Here is a 17,560-nt window from a genome sequence, read left to right as displayed (position 1 = left end):
ACTCTGGTTTCAAAAATCCAGCTTCTCACAATGCCAGACATACCAGTTTCTGACTTTTCTATCTTCACAGCACTCTTCCTATTTTTTGGTCTGTGACAATGGAGGATAAAGGTATTTGTACTTTTGAGAACTTTAATCTGTCTACATTATACCAAAAATGGAAGCTATTTTTAAGATACAGTTTCATCGTTAGAGAATTGTAGAAAGATGACAAGTTTGGGCACTGTAAGATACCCATTGTAAATCTGTTAAATAAAGTCCTAAGATTCCAAAGTACAGAAGCAAAATCTTGTTTTCTCTTTACCTGAATGCTTCCTCTTGTTTGAACTGATCTTTGACTCCAATGTCAAATTAGTCATGCCATTTTGGAGTATTAAAGTATATAATAATTATACATTTAATTTTTAAAACAAGTCATTCTGATCTCTATCTTGATTGGTACAACTGGAAGATCATATTCCAAAACAAAGTCAAGAAAAGGACATACTTTGGCTAGTGGCAATGATAAAACTACTCATTTGCCTAATCATTCATAAATCTTAACTGACACTAGAGTGAATGAAGAGGAAGACTATCAACCAGCGCTATATGAATGCTTTCTGCTAAAGGTATGCTTCTAGCAAAGATGGGCTTGTTCTGTTGCCATATGACACTAGTCTATTCAGCCACCTGGAACACTTCCTGTCAGTATGTGTGAAGTATCACGTGTGGCCATGACTGACTCAACAGTCGGTTTCCAGACTGACAAACTAACACGAAAAGAAACCAACAAGAATTGCTTTAATTTTTTTTTTTTTTACCCTTTATTTATTTTTGAGAGACACAGAGACAGACAGACAGACAGACAAGAGCGTGAACAGGGAAGGGGAGAAAGAGAGGGAGACACAGAATCTGAAGCAGGCTCCAGGCTCTGAGCTGTCAGCACAGAGCCCCACACGGGGCTCCAACTCACGACCGCGAGATCACGACCTGAACCTGTCCTGAACCGAAGTCAGACGCTCAACCGACTGAGCCACCCAGGCACCCCAAGAATTGCTTTTTTAAATCCCACTTGTTCACAAGTCTAAATCTAAGAAAAACAAAATCAGGCAAGTAAGGTATAGAAAGACAAATAATTTTTTAAAAAAACAAAATAATTCACATGAACCATAAGGAATCTGCCTACATTTGAAGATGTTTAGAAAAATAAATCTCCATTTAAACAAAGAGGAAGATGAGGTTCCATTTGTCAGTTAACTGGAATCTGTCACCTTTCTGAAGAGGAGACAGAATAACCCACCACAAACTTATGAAAATTTATGACTGGCAAACAAGGTTCTTTACTTTTTAACAAAACAACTATGGCAACCCCACAGATAAATCAAGTTCTGCTATGGGGTACTGTCCATCCTTCTCTGTTCCCTCTTCTACAAAAAAAGTTAGGTATTTCCAACATCCTAACCAACTGTTACTCTGTGTAACCAACTACATCTCACAGTATCCTCTACCTAGGCATAAAGTTCTGAGACTTGGTTACAGAGCCCAGCTTCACAGAAAGCTAACACCGTCCCCCCAACAAGCACACCACAGCCATGAAACAGAACACATAAAAGAAGATATGGACAATATTAATAATCCACATACATATTCCATAAATATATAACCCATTCTGCCTCATATCTGTCAAATGCAGTCAAGTGACCCCAGCAGGTGGCTGCAACTCTGCTTCTCCATTTATTTAGAATTAAAAGTTACAAGTTATTCTTTTCCAAAAGCTCTAGGACTATTTGTGAGCACTTTATTTAGTCCTCTAAAGGGATGCTTTTTTATACTTTACATATGCTGACCACAATACTGAAAAATAATGGGAAATCTACCATCTAAGGCTGTCAAATGTCAAATTCAAGCTCATTTAATCATCTAATTTACTAGATTCGAAAAAAAAAAAACTACTTCACACATTTCAATGAAAGTACAAAACTAAGAATGTCAATTACAGATAATTTAATTACTATCAATTTACTTAAACTAGTCAGTTGATAGTACTTAAAGCACTCACAAACCCTAAGTGGTAAAGGACAAGTAAAGCTGTACTTTTCAATTTTTTACAACTATTTAACATCTCGATTCAAGAGTCAGGCATTAACTCTTACACACAAATGTTCTCAACAGACACAGGGTTTGGGAAGATATATTAAACAGAGTAAGAGGTGTACCACCCCTCATCCAAAAGACTTTGCCATCCTCTTAAAATGTTACATTCTAACATCTGAACAAATTATTATTTCCAGCACTACTGAAGTTACATATAACCACGAGGAAGGAAGTCATCCCAAGTGTCTTAACACTTATTTCGCCAGTTTCGGGACAATCATAATTCAAGTGTGCTTCAAAGTATGAAAACTCCATGAATCAACTAACCCTAAAACCTTATATACATTTAGGGAGTTCTTTTAGGCACTCACACCTAAATTAGGCAAAGTGCCTCATGATTAACCAGAAAGACACAAAAACTGTATATATATGTAAAAAGGAGATGCTCCTAATATGTTCAATTCCAAAAAGGCCCCAAAGCAGTCTGAGATCAAATGCCCTCCATGCAAGAGGAAATTCTCTACTCCTCTTAGTGCCTGCTCAACAGTCCAAGTATGAATTGCTCTCCACAACTGCCCCTGCACTTGGGGAAAACTTCATTTCCCAGGACCGGGGTGGGTCAGCCTCATTAACACAGTCACAATCTCATTTCATGCCCCACAACTGCCCTGCCTAAAGTCACAATAAAGCCTTGGAGTGTTTGGGGGTTTTGTTTTTTGAAATATTAACACGTGGGGGGCTCACTGAAGAGAATCACAGTTAAGAAGCTCTTTTACGTGGGTGCTCAAAGTGTAAGGGACCAAGGGAGTGAGTGGGTAACACAGAGGGTCCTGGACTCCCAGGATTCCCCAACTCCAATTCCAACTTGGTGGGTGGTAACCAGAGTCCCCCACCACCACCATGCCCCTTTCTTCACCCTCCTTGACCCAACTCCTAGGCCAGTGCCTTCGTTGGGCGCCCTGGTCTCAGCTCCAGCCCTGGGGCTGAAATGCAGTGGCAGGGAGACATTTAGGCCTCGCCTCCCAGCGGCCTTCCTCCCCGAGCAGGGGCGGGAGGGGACCCAGGAAGCCGCGCTCGGTTCCTGGGGGGGTGGAGGGCCTAGGCCGCGCCTCCCAGCCGGATGGCCCTAGGCCTCGGCCCGCCCGAGGCGGGGCCCGGGGTCGGGGCGGCGGGCTAGGCGCCGGCTCACCCACCTGGGTTGCCAGTCATTCCAGCTCCGTGGGTACTTGGTGCCGCCGCCGCCGCCGCTGCTCAGCCGAGACCCCGGGGCTCTGCGGCTCATTACCTTCCCCGACACGACATGGCCAAGCGCCGCCGCCCAAAGAAGCGCGAGTCGCCGCCCGAACCGACCGCCGCCGACACTCCGCTCCCGCCTGGGGTTGAGGAGGAAGCCGAAGAGAAGAAGGAGGAGGAGGAGGAGGAGGAGGAGGAGGCAGCGGAGGGCGGGGGAGGCGGACGGCCGTTCCGGGTTCCGCCTGAGCCCGCAGCGCAGGACGAGGAGGCGGGAGCAACGCCGCGAGGGGGAGGCGGAGGAAGGGGAGGCGACGTTTCTTCCAGGGCCGAGCGCGGCCCGCGACGCCGGGACCCAGGAGGAAGACGACGACGAGGAGGAGGCGGTGGCGGCGGCTGCTCACGCTCACACAGCCACTGCTTCCCCGCCTCCCGGCTCCGCCCGCCGCGCCGCCGCTGCCGCACGGCATGCTGGGAGCGAGGGGCGGTGTCGGCGCCCGCCGGGTCAGGGGAGAGGGGAGGGGCCGGCTACAGGGGGCGGAGCCGGGCGGGCGCGGCGAGCGGATCGCCCTCCCGCGCTCCGGACTAGCTTCCACTCCCTGCGGACCGTGCCAAGGTCCCAGCCCCGCCGCGGGGGATCATGGGAGAGGGGAATCTCCGCCACCACCCTCAAACACACACCCTCCCAAACACTCTCCAGAAAGCATTAGACCCCCCGAGTGCTGCGCAGTCAGGTGTAAACAGGCATCCAATCAAGGACCCGGGGTGTCTCCGCGCGCGCACACGCACACACTGGCGGGCGTGCCCTTAGGCTCACGTGGGCGCACTTTCCCCACCCTATTCGGTAAAAAGTAAAAATAAAGAGCGGGTGGATAGTCCCCTACCCAGCCCCCTCCGGAAATGTGCCCATGGAGTCCTTTCACCTTGACCATCTCTTCCCGGTGTAAAAAACTAAACTAAGTAGAGGGAGAAAAGGGAATCCCCTTTCCCCCCCGCAATGCCTGTCCCCTGCAATGTGAACTGTGCTTTCAAATCCTCTCACTGTGTAACACTTGCCCACCTTCCCCACCAGAAAAACCTGGCTGGTAGGGAGAGGGTTACACACCTGAGCACTTTCCCCTGCCCACAGTCCCCCCGGAAAGATTTCACGAAAGCATCTGATACATGCTGTGGGTGCAGATGCATAGAGAAAAGCCGAACAAGATGCACATCAAACAGGTTACAGGGGAATTACCTTTGGGGACGATAGTCAAAAGGGTCTTCACATTTACACAGAGGGTCTTAGCCTATTTTATGTTGCAAGAAGTCAGTTTTTACATACTACCTGTGTAATTAAAAATGGTTACCTAAAGTTCTTGAAGATCATAAGACTTAGGTATTTCCACACCCACACCTCCTCAACCTTGGGCTCCTTGCTTATGCCCACCAACCCCTCACTAAGGTATGATCCTGCCAGCTCTAAAAGATGGAAAATTCATTGGGATTCTCTCTTACCTTCTGCCTCTGCCCCCCCACTCCCCCTCCACCCCGTGCATGTGTGCTCTCTCTCTCTCCCTCTCTCTCTCAAAATAACTAAATTTGAAAGACAAGAGAGAGAGAGAGAGAGAGAGAGGGAGGAAGAAGGAAGGAAGGAGGGGAGGAAGGGAGGAAGGGAGGGAGAAACCTCTGAACCTCGGAACTGGGGCTGATATTTGACTCAACACAGAAATTCCCACTAGGTCAGACCCAAGCCAAGGTCACGAAGTGTGTTAAAAAAAAAATGAACAAGATCTACATCAAGAGGGATATAGCTCAGGTACACACTCCATCCCAAAATTTGCCCATACCAGCCTACCTCCCTCTTGCTGACAAGAGGATATGAGGCAGTGTTCTACCTGTTTGGAATAAGAGGCCCAATGAGAGGTGTCCTTTCTTCCCTGTTTATCCTTCCCTCTTTCCTATTCTCCTGAGAGAAAAAGTCCCTCTTCAATAAGGTCCCAAGATTAGGGTCCCCTCACTCAGTATGGTCGTCTCTGGGAGACTATTATTCTTGCCACAAGGTATTTGGGTTCTATTTGTTTGTAATTACTGTTTAATTACATAAGCAATAATGAGTACATTGTCCTCATATGACTTTTGAATATTATACAGCCTAATTCTGATTTATTCTTTCGTTCAACATTCAGCAAAATTTATTGAGCATCTACTAACTAGGTATTTGGGGTCAGGACAGTAATCAAGACTCCATCTCTGTCCTAAAGGAACTCCAGGAGTAGGAGTCAGAAAGATACATCTATTCTTAGAAATGACTGAAATAGTTATTTTTGCTCACTTTCCTGTCTCTCCAGACCTATCAATCTGACCAGAAAGGCCCCTCTCCCAAAGCCTTTTCTTAATTGTAAGTTCTGAGATTCCTTGGACCTGCTTTCCTCAGTTCTTGTACTTTTTAAAAATTTTTTTTAAATGTTTATTTATTTTTGAGAGAGAGACAAAGTGTGAGTGGGGGAGGAGCAGAGAGAGAGGGAGACACAGAATCTGAAGCAGGCTGCAGGCTCTGAGCTGTCAGTACAGAGCCGGATGCGGGGCTCGAACTCATGAACCGTGAGATCCTGACCTGAGCTGAAGTTGGACGCTTACCGATTGAGCCACCCACGTGCCCCCAGTTCTTGTACTTTTTATGCTCCAGGTGAGTTAGTGCTCTCCTCCCCTCCGATCCATGAGCAAATGGCTGATGGGGCCAATTAATCATTTTTACTTCCTTAAATAGTTTATTGTAACAACGGTACAGTAACCAAATTATGTTAGATTCCAAAATGATTTGCAGCACAATAACTAGAACCTTAGACCCCTAGGAAAAATGTCAGGGCCCTTTAAACTTTTCAAATTACAGAACAACAGCAGAGTAATTCGAGGATGGGCTCTGGGTTCAGATTCCAACTCCTCTGCTTGAAACTGAGGGAGTATCAACAAGGTCCTGACTGTCACAGTGCCCCAGTGTCTCGTCTCTAAAATAGAGATAATAGTACTGACTTCCTAAGACTATTGAGAGAATTAATTGAGATCTCACATGTAAAGGGCTTGGCACGGTGCCTGCCGCACAGTTAACAATCAATAGATGTTAGCTAGAAATCAGATCTACTGATTTCTACAACTTCTCTGAGGCACATGGCTATGTGGATAATATTTGATCAATGAAGAAGGAGAAAAAAGGAAGTAGCTGTCCTAGGTTGTCCCCAGTCGCTCCATCAACTGCTTCTTGTTTGTCATTTTTTTTGTACTTCTCCTATAGAAATAATTAACCCTCAAAAGCACTCAGTGTTGGCAAAGGGGTGGTGTGAGGACACAGACGGTCGGGGTAAGTGTCATTTGGCAGCAACTTCCTGGAAAGCAATTTAAGAGTATGTATCCAAAGATTTAAAATTGTTAATATCTTTCCCCTAGTAATTCCTCTTCTGGGAATCTATCTTCAGGAAATTTCCCATGCTGCAGCTAAAGTGGTTTTTTCTTTCTTTCTTTCTTTCTTTTTTTAAGATTTCATTTTTAAGTAATCCCTACACACGACATGGGGCCTGAACTTACAACCCCAAGATCAGGAGTCGCATGCTCTACCAACTGAGCCAGCCAGGTGTTCCAGTGATTTCTTTTTTTTTTTGGTTTACTTATTTTGAGAGAGAGAGAGAGAACACACTCATGCGAGAGAGAGCAAGGGAGGGGCAAAGACAGAGGAAGAGAGAATCCCAAGCAGGCTTGGACTCTGGGCTCAATCTCACAAACTATGAGATCCCAACCTGAGCCGAAATCAAGGGTCAGATGCTTAACCAACTGAGCCATCCAGGTGCCCCCTCCAGTGATTTTCTTTTTAAATAAAAATCAGATCATTTCACCATCCTACTTAAAATCCATTAATGGCTTCCTATACTTCTTAAGACAAAAACTATGAGCCTACAAGATTCTGTAAAAGCTGATTTCTCCTACATTGCAAACACCCTACGGCAGCTCATACCTGGAACAAGATCCTAATGGTGGGTATCAATTTTGTCTTCATAGTAAACTCCCCACACCTAGGCTGCACCCTGGACCAATTAAATTAGAATCTCTCAGTGTCAGCCCAGGCATCAGTATTTTTTTAAAGTAATCTCTGTGCCCGATGTGGGGCTCAAATTCACAACCTTCAGATCAAGAGTTGTATGCTCTACCAACTGAGCCACCCGAGGGTCCCCAGGAATCAGTATTTTTTTCTTTTTTTGAGGCTTCCACAGGGGATTCTAATGTGCAACCAAGACTAAGAAACACCACTTTTGAGCCCTGACAAAGTTATTGGTGTCCCCCTACACCCAACCTTGCCTCCCAGCATATGTGAGCTATAAAAAACAATTTTCTTTTTTTATGGGAAATTTTAAGCATTTCAAGTTTTTTTTTTAAAGTTTATTTATTTATTTTGAGAGGAGGGAGGGAGAATTTCAAGCAGGTTCCCTACTGTCAGCACAGAGCCTTATGTTGGGCTCGATCCCATGAATTGAGAGATCATGACCTGAGCTGAGATCAAGAGTCAGACACTTAACCACCTGAGCCAGCCAGGTGCTGCTATAAAAACAATTCTAAACCACTGGAGGAAAAGAAACAAAAGCCCAGTTTTTCCCATGGCAACTACTTGGATATTTCAAAAAAAATAGATCAAATGTGATCAACTCTCAAACTTTCAAAAAATGTCATCTTGTTTCTTTCGGTGGCTAAGCTTCATGGTTCCATTAGCACTTCTCCCCTTCCACTCAGGTCATCAGGACTGATTCTCTGTTCACAAAGCACACTGAGCCTCTCCAGACTCTGGGCTTTTGTGCTTGCTGTTCCCTCTGCCTGTAATGCCATTCCTACACTTGTTCCCATCAGAGTTGAGATGTGGGTAAGGTGAGGGAAGCACCTGGGGTACCAAATTTCAGGAGGCATTCAGTCTTAAGGTCATGCAAACGCTAACGTTGCACAGGCATAGACCAGCAAGTGAATGCCTCCCTAAATTTGGGGGGTCTAGGCACTTCATTTGCCTCATCTTAGTCCTGGCACTGTTTTCCATGGTCCATCTCCATTCTCTTGAGAGGTTTTCCCTGACCTCCCTGCCCAAAAACCTAGCCAATGTCCTATTTAGGAACATTCTGTCACACACCCTATTTCTTTTCTTGGTAGCACCCATCACCATCTGCCAGTATTGGGTTTCTTTGTACAATTTATTATCTGTCTCACTTTTAGAATAGGACCTCTGTCTGTGAAAGCAGAGTCCACACCTGTCCGTCTCTTCCTCCTCGATCCTCAGCACATAGCACAGCACCTGGCCCAGTAAACACTCAAAAAATAGTTGTGGTTGTTGTCGTTTGTCTTTTTTTATATGTTTTATTTATTTGAGAGAGAGAGAGAGAGAGAGAGTTAAAAGGAGCAGAGGAGGGGCAGAGAGAGAGGAGAGAGAGAAACCCAAGCAGGCTCCATACTCAGCGCAGATCTGGACACAGGGCTCGATCCCATGACCCTGTGATCATGACCTCCAAATTAAGAGTTAGACACTCCACTGACTGAGTCACCCAGGAGCCCCTAGATATGAAGAATTCTTTCTTTTTAATTTTTTTAAACGTTTATTCGTTTTTTGATAGAGAGCGTGAGTGGGGGAGGGGCAGAGAGACAGGGAGACACAGAATCTGAAGCAGGCTCCAGGCTCCAAACTGATAGCACAGAGCCCGACGCGGGGCTCAAACTCACAAACCGTGAGGTCATGACCTGAGCCGAAGTCGGACGCCCAACCAACTGAGCCACCCAGGCACCCCAAGAATTCTTTTTTTTTTTTTTATTATTTATGTTATTTATTTTGAGAGAGAGAGCACACACATGATGGAGGGGCAGAGAGAGAGAAAGAGAGAGAGAGAATCCAAGCAGGCTCCACTCTGTCAGCAAGGATCCCAATGCAGAGAAAAAAGGAAGGAGAAAAGACCTAAGAAGAAAATGTATCAAATGTACTTAATATCGATGTCCTGTGATCATGGGATCATGGGTGATTTTTTTTTCTTATTGCTAGCTTCCTAATTAGAATACAGACATGGTAGTTGTAAAACAAAATTCTTTACAAAGTTAAAAGTAGGGATTCAGTAAATATGTGTTGAACAAATGGACAAAGAATGGATACTCTCAGGGTGTGGCAGTGACCCACACAAACCAATTAAATAAACTCTGGCCGAGGTATAGGGTCTTAGCACTAATAATAGTGACCAACTCTGGTTAATGTTTATTGAGCATTTACTAATGCCAGTCACTGAGCTGAATGCTCTGTGTAGGTTACTTCATGGAATTCTCCAGAACCACCCTAGGATGTCAGTATCTCTGATGCCAGCAGGAACTGAGCAGCCTGCCTAAGGTCACACAGCTGGTAACAGGCAAGGACTATGACAGGCAGGGACAGAAGAGACATATGGTCCTGACCTCACATTCATCATAGGCCTCAGATTTAGATCTTGAATGTTATTGCCTAATGAGGTTATACACAGAGTCCTGGAGAAACACTGATGGGAAAGAAGTCCGGATTTTAAAATTGTGCACCCGTGGGGCACCTGGGTGGCTCAGTCAGTTGAGGCTCAGGTCTGACTTTGGCTCAGGTCATGATCTCACAGCTTGTGGGTTTGAGCCCTGTGACGGGCTCTGTACTGACAGCTCAGAGCCTAGAGCCTGCTTGGGAGTCTGTGTCTCCCTCGAGCTCTGCCCCTCCCCCACTCGTGCTCTGTCTCTCTCTCTCTCTCTCTTTCTCTCTCTCTCAAAAATAAATAAACATTAAAAAATTTTTTAATTAAAAAAAAATTGTGCACCTTTAGAAAAAATAAATACATAAAATAAAATAGTGCACCTTGCTAGTCCACACCCCTGTAGGGCTTATGCATGAATCCTTCCTAATAAATGATAATTATTACCTGGTGAATAAGTAATTATATTGCATTGTTGTTTTTCCCCTTGTGTTAAAAGTGTTCAGTTGTAAAAACAGAACTCTTAAAATAGACCATAAGTTTTGTGCCCTATTTGCTATTTCTTATACATTCTTATATTTCTTAAATCAGAAACTCAAAAACTGAGTTGACCTGAGCCTTTAACTTCTAAAAGACCCTGGCATCAGAATTTAAACATAGGCCAAACCCAGAGTCCTCAACCACTGGGATTTTTCTAGATAGATCTTCCACATTTCCTAGATAGATACTTCAATTTATATCCTGAGTAAATAAAAGACAAGGCTCTCTCTCTTTTGTTTCCTTTGATCCTTAGATCTGGCAGAGGATTAACCCCAATCAGGCACAAGAATTGAGGAACCCCATTCTCAAACAGTAGACTCAAGTACAAGAGTGATTTTTCAAACACACTCTTAAAAGCAAATTCCCAGCATAGAGACATTAAAGCAGATTTTAAAAAAAGAAAACCCTCAGCCCTCTTATACGTGCTCCCAGCTAGGAAATCTTTGTCACAGGTCAGGCTCCCTCACTAAGGGCTATTTTTGAGTTTTCAAGTTGGTGCTTGGAGGAATTTGGCTGGGAAACTCATGACACATTTGAAATCTTCACTCAGGCTGCCTCAGCTTGAGGCAAGGGCCAAGCTTCTATGAATCAGGGCACAAGCCATGCTGCCCAGTGGCTCATGCATTCTCCGAACAATTAAATGGGAGGACGATGATGCCCAGCCAAAGCTATCTGTGACTTATAAAGTGGAGAAAACACAGGGTGAGATCCTCCAGTGTGGCCCTGCAGGTGCCCAAGGATTTGCATGGCCACTACTAAGGAACCGGCTCCTTTGCTTCTGAAGATTACAGCAATATCAGGGATATATGTCAATAAAATGCAGATTATGTAAAAAAATTTCCAACTCTAAGTCATTGCCATCTATTGTCGGTACGGTTATCATTTAACATTTTAAAAGGCTATCCTGTGTGTGTTTCTTTCTTTAACATTTTAAAAGGCTATCCTGTGTATGTCAATGTCTTTCTTTCTGAAGAATTGGGTTGAACGGGGGCAAAACTTTTTATTTTGAATGTTCGTTGACAAGTGCAGTTGGGCCAGAGATACTGCATCTTCCTTTCTCTCTGGCATTTTTTCAAATGTTTATTTTAGAGAGAGAGAGAGAGAATGAGAATGAGAAAGCAAGGGCAGGGCAGCGAGAACGGGAGACGGAGAATCCCCATGAGATCACGACCTGAGCAGAAATCAAACACTGGACACCCAAGCGTCCAAGCGACTGAGCCACCCAGGTGGCCCTCTCTCTGGCCTTTAGTAGGCGTTCCTAGCAGTCTAGCCCTGGGTTTCTTCCTTGTGTTTTGACCCCTGAGTCTTTCCCTGAGTTCCTCACCGGCAAAAGCCTTCTTAAATATCTTGCCTAAAGTCAGGGCCCACCGAGATCGAGTTAAAGAGAAAGGATATTAATGTGGGCTGGGGACAGGAAGAGGAGGTGGGCAGATGGAGGTTAAAGTCAGGGTAAAGGAGAGTGGCTCCTGCAGTTTTTGTTGTCACTGCTTGGAAGTTACCCAAATCTGATGATGATGGTCATGATATACCATTCATAATAACAGTAACTAACATTTGTTGGGCTCTAACTACTTGCCAGTCACAGTGCTGAGGGCTTTACATAACTAGCTCAGTGCTCTGGTTATAAGCAGAGGCCTATAAAGGACATGAGTTGCCAAAGGTGACATCGCTGGTGAATAGGGTTGAAATTTAAACCCACGTGGTTGCCTGTTTCCATGCTGCCCCTCTGACTGACTTCAGCCAACAATCAACCCATTCTGTCAACTTGTACGAAGAGTCCATTTTCTTAAAAACAATCAGGTATCGCAGTCGTTTTTTTTTTTTCATTTTTCTTCTAATGTTTACTTATTTATTTTTTGAGACAGAGCCAGAGCCAGAGCATGAGTGGGGGAGGGGCAGAGAGCGAGGGAGACACAGAATCCAAAGCAGGCTCCAGGTTCCGAGCTCTCAGCACAGAACTGGACGCAAAGCTTGAATTCATCAATTGTGAGATCATGACCTGAGCTGAAGTCAGATGCTCAACCGACCGAGCCACCCAGGAGCCCCATTTTGCTTTTTTTTTTTTTTTTTTTTTTTGAGATTTTATTTTTAAGTAATCTCTACACCCAACCCGGGGCTCGAACTTACAACCTTGACATCAAGAGTCACATTCTCCACTGACTGTGCCAGCCAGGTGCCCCAGGTCTCATAAGTTTAATTCATTTAAGTTAAAGAGTTAAATTGCAGGGGCGCCTGGGTGCTCAACTGGTTAGGCATCCAATTCTTCACTTTGACTCAAGTCATGATCCTGGGATTGTGAGATGGAACCCCTAGTCAGGCTCCATACTGGATGTGGAGCCTGCTTGGGATTCTCTCTCTCTTCTCTCGCTCTCGCTCTCTCTCCCTTTGACCCTCTTCCCAGCTTTCACTCTCTCTCTCTAATTAAAAAAAAAAAATGTAAGAGTTAAATTGCCTACCAAGTAAGACAGGGATAAATATTTCCTTCCAGAGTACCTCTGAAATAGAATTTTTCATCCTCGTTAGTGGACAGCTGTATGTGTCATAACAGAAACAATCCCTTCGTCCTATGCCAAGGAAGCAAATGAAGGCTTGTTCTGGAAGGTCTTTTGTGCTTCCACAAAATGATTCAGATGATTTGAAGGTCACACTGCTGGCATGGCGTTTGGACTGTCCCCCAAGCATACCACCTCTTAGGGGACCCTTCCTGCTGAGCCCTGGAAGAAGCTTCTCAGAAAAAGCATGATTTCAGGTGGCTTTTGGATGAAGGGGAAGCAGATGGCCGAGTATTACATCACCTTTGGTAAAGGAAGCAAATTCGAAAATAATAGGATGTAGAAAAATAATAGCTTAATCTCCAAATCATCATTGAGTGTTTGGGAAGTGTTTATTCTCAGCAAATACCAGGGAGAGAAGAGAGCTAGCAAAAGAAAAAGCCTGGCCCTGTGCTACCATTTTAAAACAGAACCCACCTTTTCCGCCATTTTGTTAAAATAATAATGAACACTCACCCTAATTATATTTATTTCTTTTTATATGTATATATATTTTTAATTTTTATTTATTTTGAGAGAAACAGAGCCAGGGTGAGTGAGGGAAGGAAAGAGAGAGAGGGAGAGAGAGAGAATCCCAAACAGGCTCCATACTGCAAGCACAGAGCCCAATATGGGGCTCCAACCCACAAAACTGTGAGACCATGACCTAAGCTGAAACCAAGAGTCGGGTGCTTAACGGAATGAGCCACCCAGGCCCCCCTTATATTTATTTTTGAGAGAGAGAACAAGCAGGGGAGGGGCAGAGAAAGAGGGGGACAGAAGATCTGAAGTGGGCTCTGTGCTGACAGCAGAGAGTCTGATGCGGGGCATGAACCCACAAACGGTGAGATCATGACCTGAGCCAAAGTGGGACGCTTAACTGACTGAGCCACCAGCTGCCCCTATATTTATTTCTAACCACCACTATTTCTCAAGCTCTTTGAGGTTATTTTATTTTATTTTATTTTAGAGAGAGAAAACGTGAGTGTGGGAGAGGGGCAGAGGGAGAGAAAGAGAATCTTAAGCAGGTTCCACACTCAACATAAAGCCTGACACAGGGCTCGATCCCACGACCCTGGGATCGTGACCTGAGCTGAAATCAAGGGTGCCCAACCAACTGAGCCACCCAGGTGCCCTGCTAGGAGGTAAATATTATCAAATCCTTTTTTTCATAGGAAGAAACTGCACTCAAAAAATGCAGTGAGTTACCTGCCTCAGGCCACACAGTTTGATAAGTGGCAGAAACTGGGGTACCTGATGCCAAAAACACCCCTACCTGAAAACCACCTAAGGGGCATATAAGGAGGACCATTTTTCTGACTACATTATAATGTATCATGAAATGATGATTTCATGATGCATAAAATTCTAAACACCTAGTCACTCTTACCAGTGAGGTATGTTTTGGAGAACCAGGCTTTAATTTTTTTTTTCTTGATATATGTTCATCTGGAAAAACTAGTGGCAGGTACCCCAGAAGGATAGTAGCAGTAAAAAAAAAAATTTTTTTTTAATGTTTATTCTTTTTTGAGAGGAAGAGAGACACAGCATGAGTGGGGAGGGACAGATTGAGAAGGAGACACAGACTCCAAAGCAGGCTCCAGGCTCTGAGCTGTCAGCACGGAGCCCAATGCAGGTCTTGAACCCACAAACCGTGAGATCATGACCTAAGCTAAAGTCAGATGCCCAACCGACTGAGCCACCCAGATGCCTCAGTTATATGTTAAAGTAATGTCTCTTTGTTATATTCTCTAGTTTCTTAACTTTTCTCTATTTGAAAAACTGTTACATTGCAAAAACTCTTTCTCAAACAATTCTCCTCTTCTGGTAGATCTCTGCATCCCTGGAACACAGGATGGCTTCCTGTGCCTACTGTAGTTAAAGTCCAAATTCCATGTCTCCTGCTCCTCAAACCTCCATGAATAATGAGATAAATGGATTACTATAGCCATCGTATTCAGCTAGAAACCATTCTGTATGTATACACATGTAAGCGTGTCATCTGTGCAGTACCACATGACCCCACACTTAGAGAAGCCTTAAGTTTGCCGCCATCTTGAAATACGTCAAGGATTTTGAAGAAGGGGCTCTGCGTTTTCATTTTGCAGTAAGACCTAAAAATTATGTAACCAGTTCTTCCTGGTACAATGGGCATGGCACAGGGGTCAGCAAACTTTTTGTATAAAAGGCCAGAGAGTAAATATTTCAGGCTGGGCAGGCCATGTGATCTCTGTTGAAACTACTCAACATTGCCATAGTAGTGGAAAAGCAGCCACAAATAATGTCAACGAATGAGTGAGCCGTGCTTCAATAAAAATCTAATTACAATGACAGGCAGCTAGCTATATTTGGTCCACAGGCTACAGCATGCCTATCCCTGGTATAGCACACTCTTTCTTAAAGACATATTATGGCAAAGTAATAACAATAATAATCACAGCATAGTCCATCTTCTTTTATTATTTAAAAAACATTTAATGTTTATTTTTGAGAGTGAGAGACAGAGTATGAGTGGGGCAGGGGCAGAGAGAGAGGGAGGCCACGGAATCCAAAGCAGTCTCCAGGCTCTGAGCTGTCCCCACAGAGCCCATCCAACATGGGGTTCAAACTCACACACTGTGAGATCATGCCCTGAGCCAAAGTCAGACACTTAACTGACTGAGCCACACCGGTGCCCGATGCACAGTCCATTTTCCACACCCAGACGATAGGAATGTGTTCCTTGGCTGCTGGGAAGCCTAAACAGGGGACAACGTGTGAGGGTGGTGTACCTGCTCTTTCCATTTGTCTGTGTAGATCTGCTCTCCATCCTTCTCCACCCTGCTCTGGGCCCCAGAGGTTGACCTGTATGGACTGCAATGGCAGAATCCTTGTCCTTGTCTTCTGCCAATAGGAGCCACCACCAGATGGGAGAGCGGGAGGAGAGTGACGTGTGGGTGTTTATTCCTCCAGGTTTGTCCCTGCAGTTCACCTAGAGGTGACTGCATCCCTCTACTGAAGGCCACAGTTCCTTACACATCGCTGTCTTCGTCCACCTGTCTTTTCCAGGGCCTAATGGTGAGAGAGGCTCCTGGCTGTTACTAGCCCTGGGTTACTGCGTCTCCTTTGTTAGTTCAACAGAACTCTTCCCACCCCTCTGTAGATAGTTCCTTTATTAAATTTTCTTCCTATTTCCTTGACTGATTTTACCATATGTTCCCCAAAAGCACCTGACTGATACAGTGAGGCAATCACTTCAGCACAAGCCACTACCACTCTTGGAGCTGAAAAAACAAAAGGTGCTGCCAGAGCCCACAGCCCTGGTCACACCTGATGGAAGATGTGGGCCAGGTCTTTCCGCTGGGCACTGGAGTCACAAAGGTGATTCAGGGGCAGGGGCAGAGGCAGAGAAGGGGAGAAATGCCCTGGCCTCTCTCCTCCTCCTGCCCTCCAGTCTCGGGCCAGTGACTGTCATTGGTTGAACCCGCCAGGAGTCAGCTCACTGGAGAGCCTGGGAAATGCAGCCTTCAGGGATCAGTGTCTTGCATGGCAGAGCAGAGTAGGGGAGGAGTGGGGAATGGCCAAGGACAAAGTCCCAGGCTCAGCACAGGAAGGAGAGGTTGTCCTCATAAATAAGCAAACTTTCAGAAAGCTATTTGGAAACAGTATTGAGAACATGCGTTAGAAAGATTTTATAAGGGCTCCTGGGTGGCTCAGTCAGTTAAGCATCAGACTCTCGATCTCAGCTCAGGTCTTGATCTCAGGGTTCGAGTTCGCCTCACATTGGGCTCCATGCTGGGCATGAAATCTACTTGAAAAAGAGAAAGAGGGGCGCCTGGGTGGCTCAGTCAGTTAAGAGTCCGACTTCAGCTCAGGTCATGATCTCACATTTCGTGAGTTTGAGCCCTGCAGCAGGCTCTGTGCTGACAGCTCAGAGCCTAGAGCCTGCTTCGGATTCGGTGTCTCCCTCTCTCTCTGCCCCTCCCCTGCTCATGCTCTGTCTCTCTCTTTCTGTCTCTCTCTCAAAAATAAACAAACATTAAAAATTGAAAAGAAAGAAAGATTTCACAGTCTTTTCCAGAAAAAAACACTTAGACTTTATGAAAGGGGTCAGTAGATTAAAACATTAAGGATCCCTCTGTTGGTTTAACTTTTCAAATATGTGGCAGAGTTCATTGACTAGGAAGACCCTGATCTCTTTATCAAAAGTTCCGAATTTAATCTAATACCAAAAGTAGAGGCAATGAAAGGAAAAGTAGATTAAGTTGGACTACCTACTACAAAATTAAGAACTTCTGTGCATCAAAAGACATAGTCGACAGGGGCGCCTGGGTGGCTCAGTCGGTTAAGCCTCCACCTTCGGCTCAGGTCATGGACTTCGAGCCACGCACCGGGCTCTGTGCTGACAGCTCGAGCCTAGAGCCTGCTTCAGATTCTGTGTCTCCCTCTCTCTCTGCCCCTCCCCTGCTCCTGATTTCTGTCTCTCATAAATGTTAAAAAAATTTTTTTTAATAAAAAAAAAAAGACTATCGACAGAGTGAAAGTGAAACACATAGAATGGGAGAAAATATTTGCAAATCACATATATCTAAAAATGGGTCGATATCCAGAATACATGAAGAACTCCTACATTTCAACCATGACAAAAGAACAAGCAACTCAATTTAAAAAACGAGCAAAGGACTTGAATAGACATTTCTCCAAAGAAGAAATGCACGTGCAAAGATGGTCATCGTC

General features: G+C 44.9%; 2 protein-coding genes across 8 annotated transcripts in view; both read right to left on the bottom strand.

Moving 5' to 3' along the window:
• The window catches only part of SMG1 (SMG1 nonsense mediated mRNA decay associated PI3K related kinase), a 98,854-nt gene extending 95,129 nt beyond the window's left edge, over window positions 1-3,725 (bottom strand). For 4 of the 7 annotated variants that reach the window (XM_042971085.1, XM_042971087.1, XM_042971086.1 and 1 more), the window contains exon 1: window positions 3,267-3,436. In XM_042971085.1, coding sequence (XP_042827019.1) covers window positions 3,267-3,355 — 89 coding nt within the window. In that variant the 5' untranslated portion in view covers window positions 3,356-3,436. Of the gene's footprint in view, window positions 1-3,266 lie in introns of all 7 variants that reach the window. The other 3 variants (XM_042971091.1, XM_042971089.1, XM_042971088.1) reach the window with 3 other exon arrangements.
• Window positions 1-17,560, bottom strand: part of LOC122234543 (basic proline-rich protein-like) — a gene marked incomplete at its 3' end in the record, with an annotated part of 342,718 nt that overhangs the window by 311,165 nt on the left and 13,993 nt on the right. The window lies entirely within an intron of this gene.

This window comes from Panthera tigris, chromosome E3 (genome assembly GCF_018350195.1).
Source record: "Panthera tigris isolate Pti1 chromosome E3, P.tigris_Pti1_mat1.1, whole genome shotgun sequence".
Lineage (NCBI taxonomy): Eukaryota > Metazoa > Chordata > Mammalia > Carnivora > Felidae > Panthera > Panthera tigris.
Note: the sequence above shows the minus strand (reverse complement) of the source record. Positions and strands in the feature narration are given on the sequence as shown.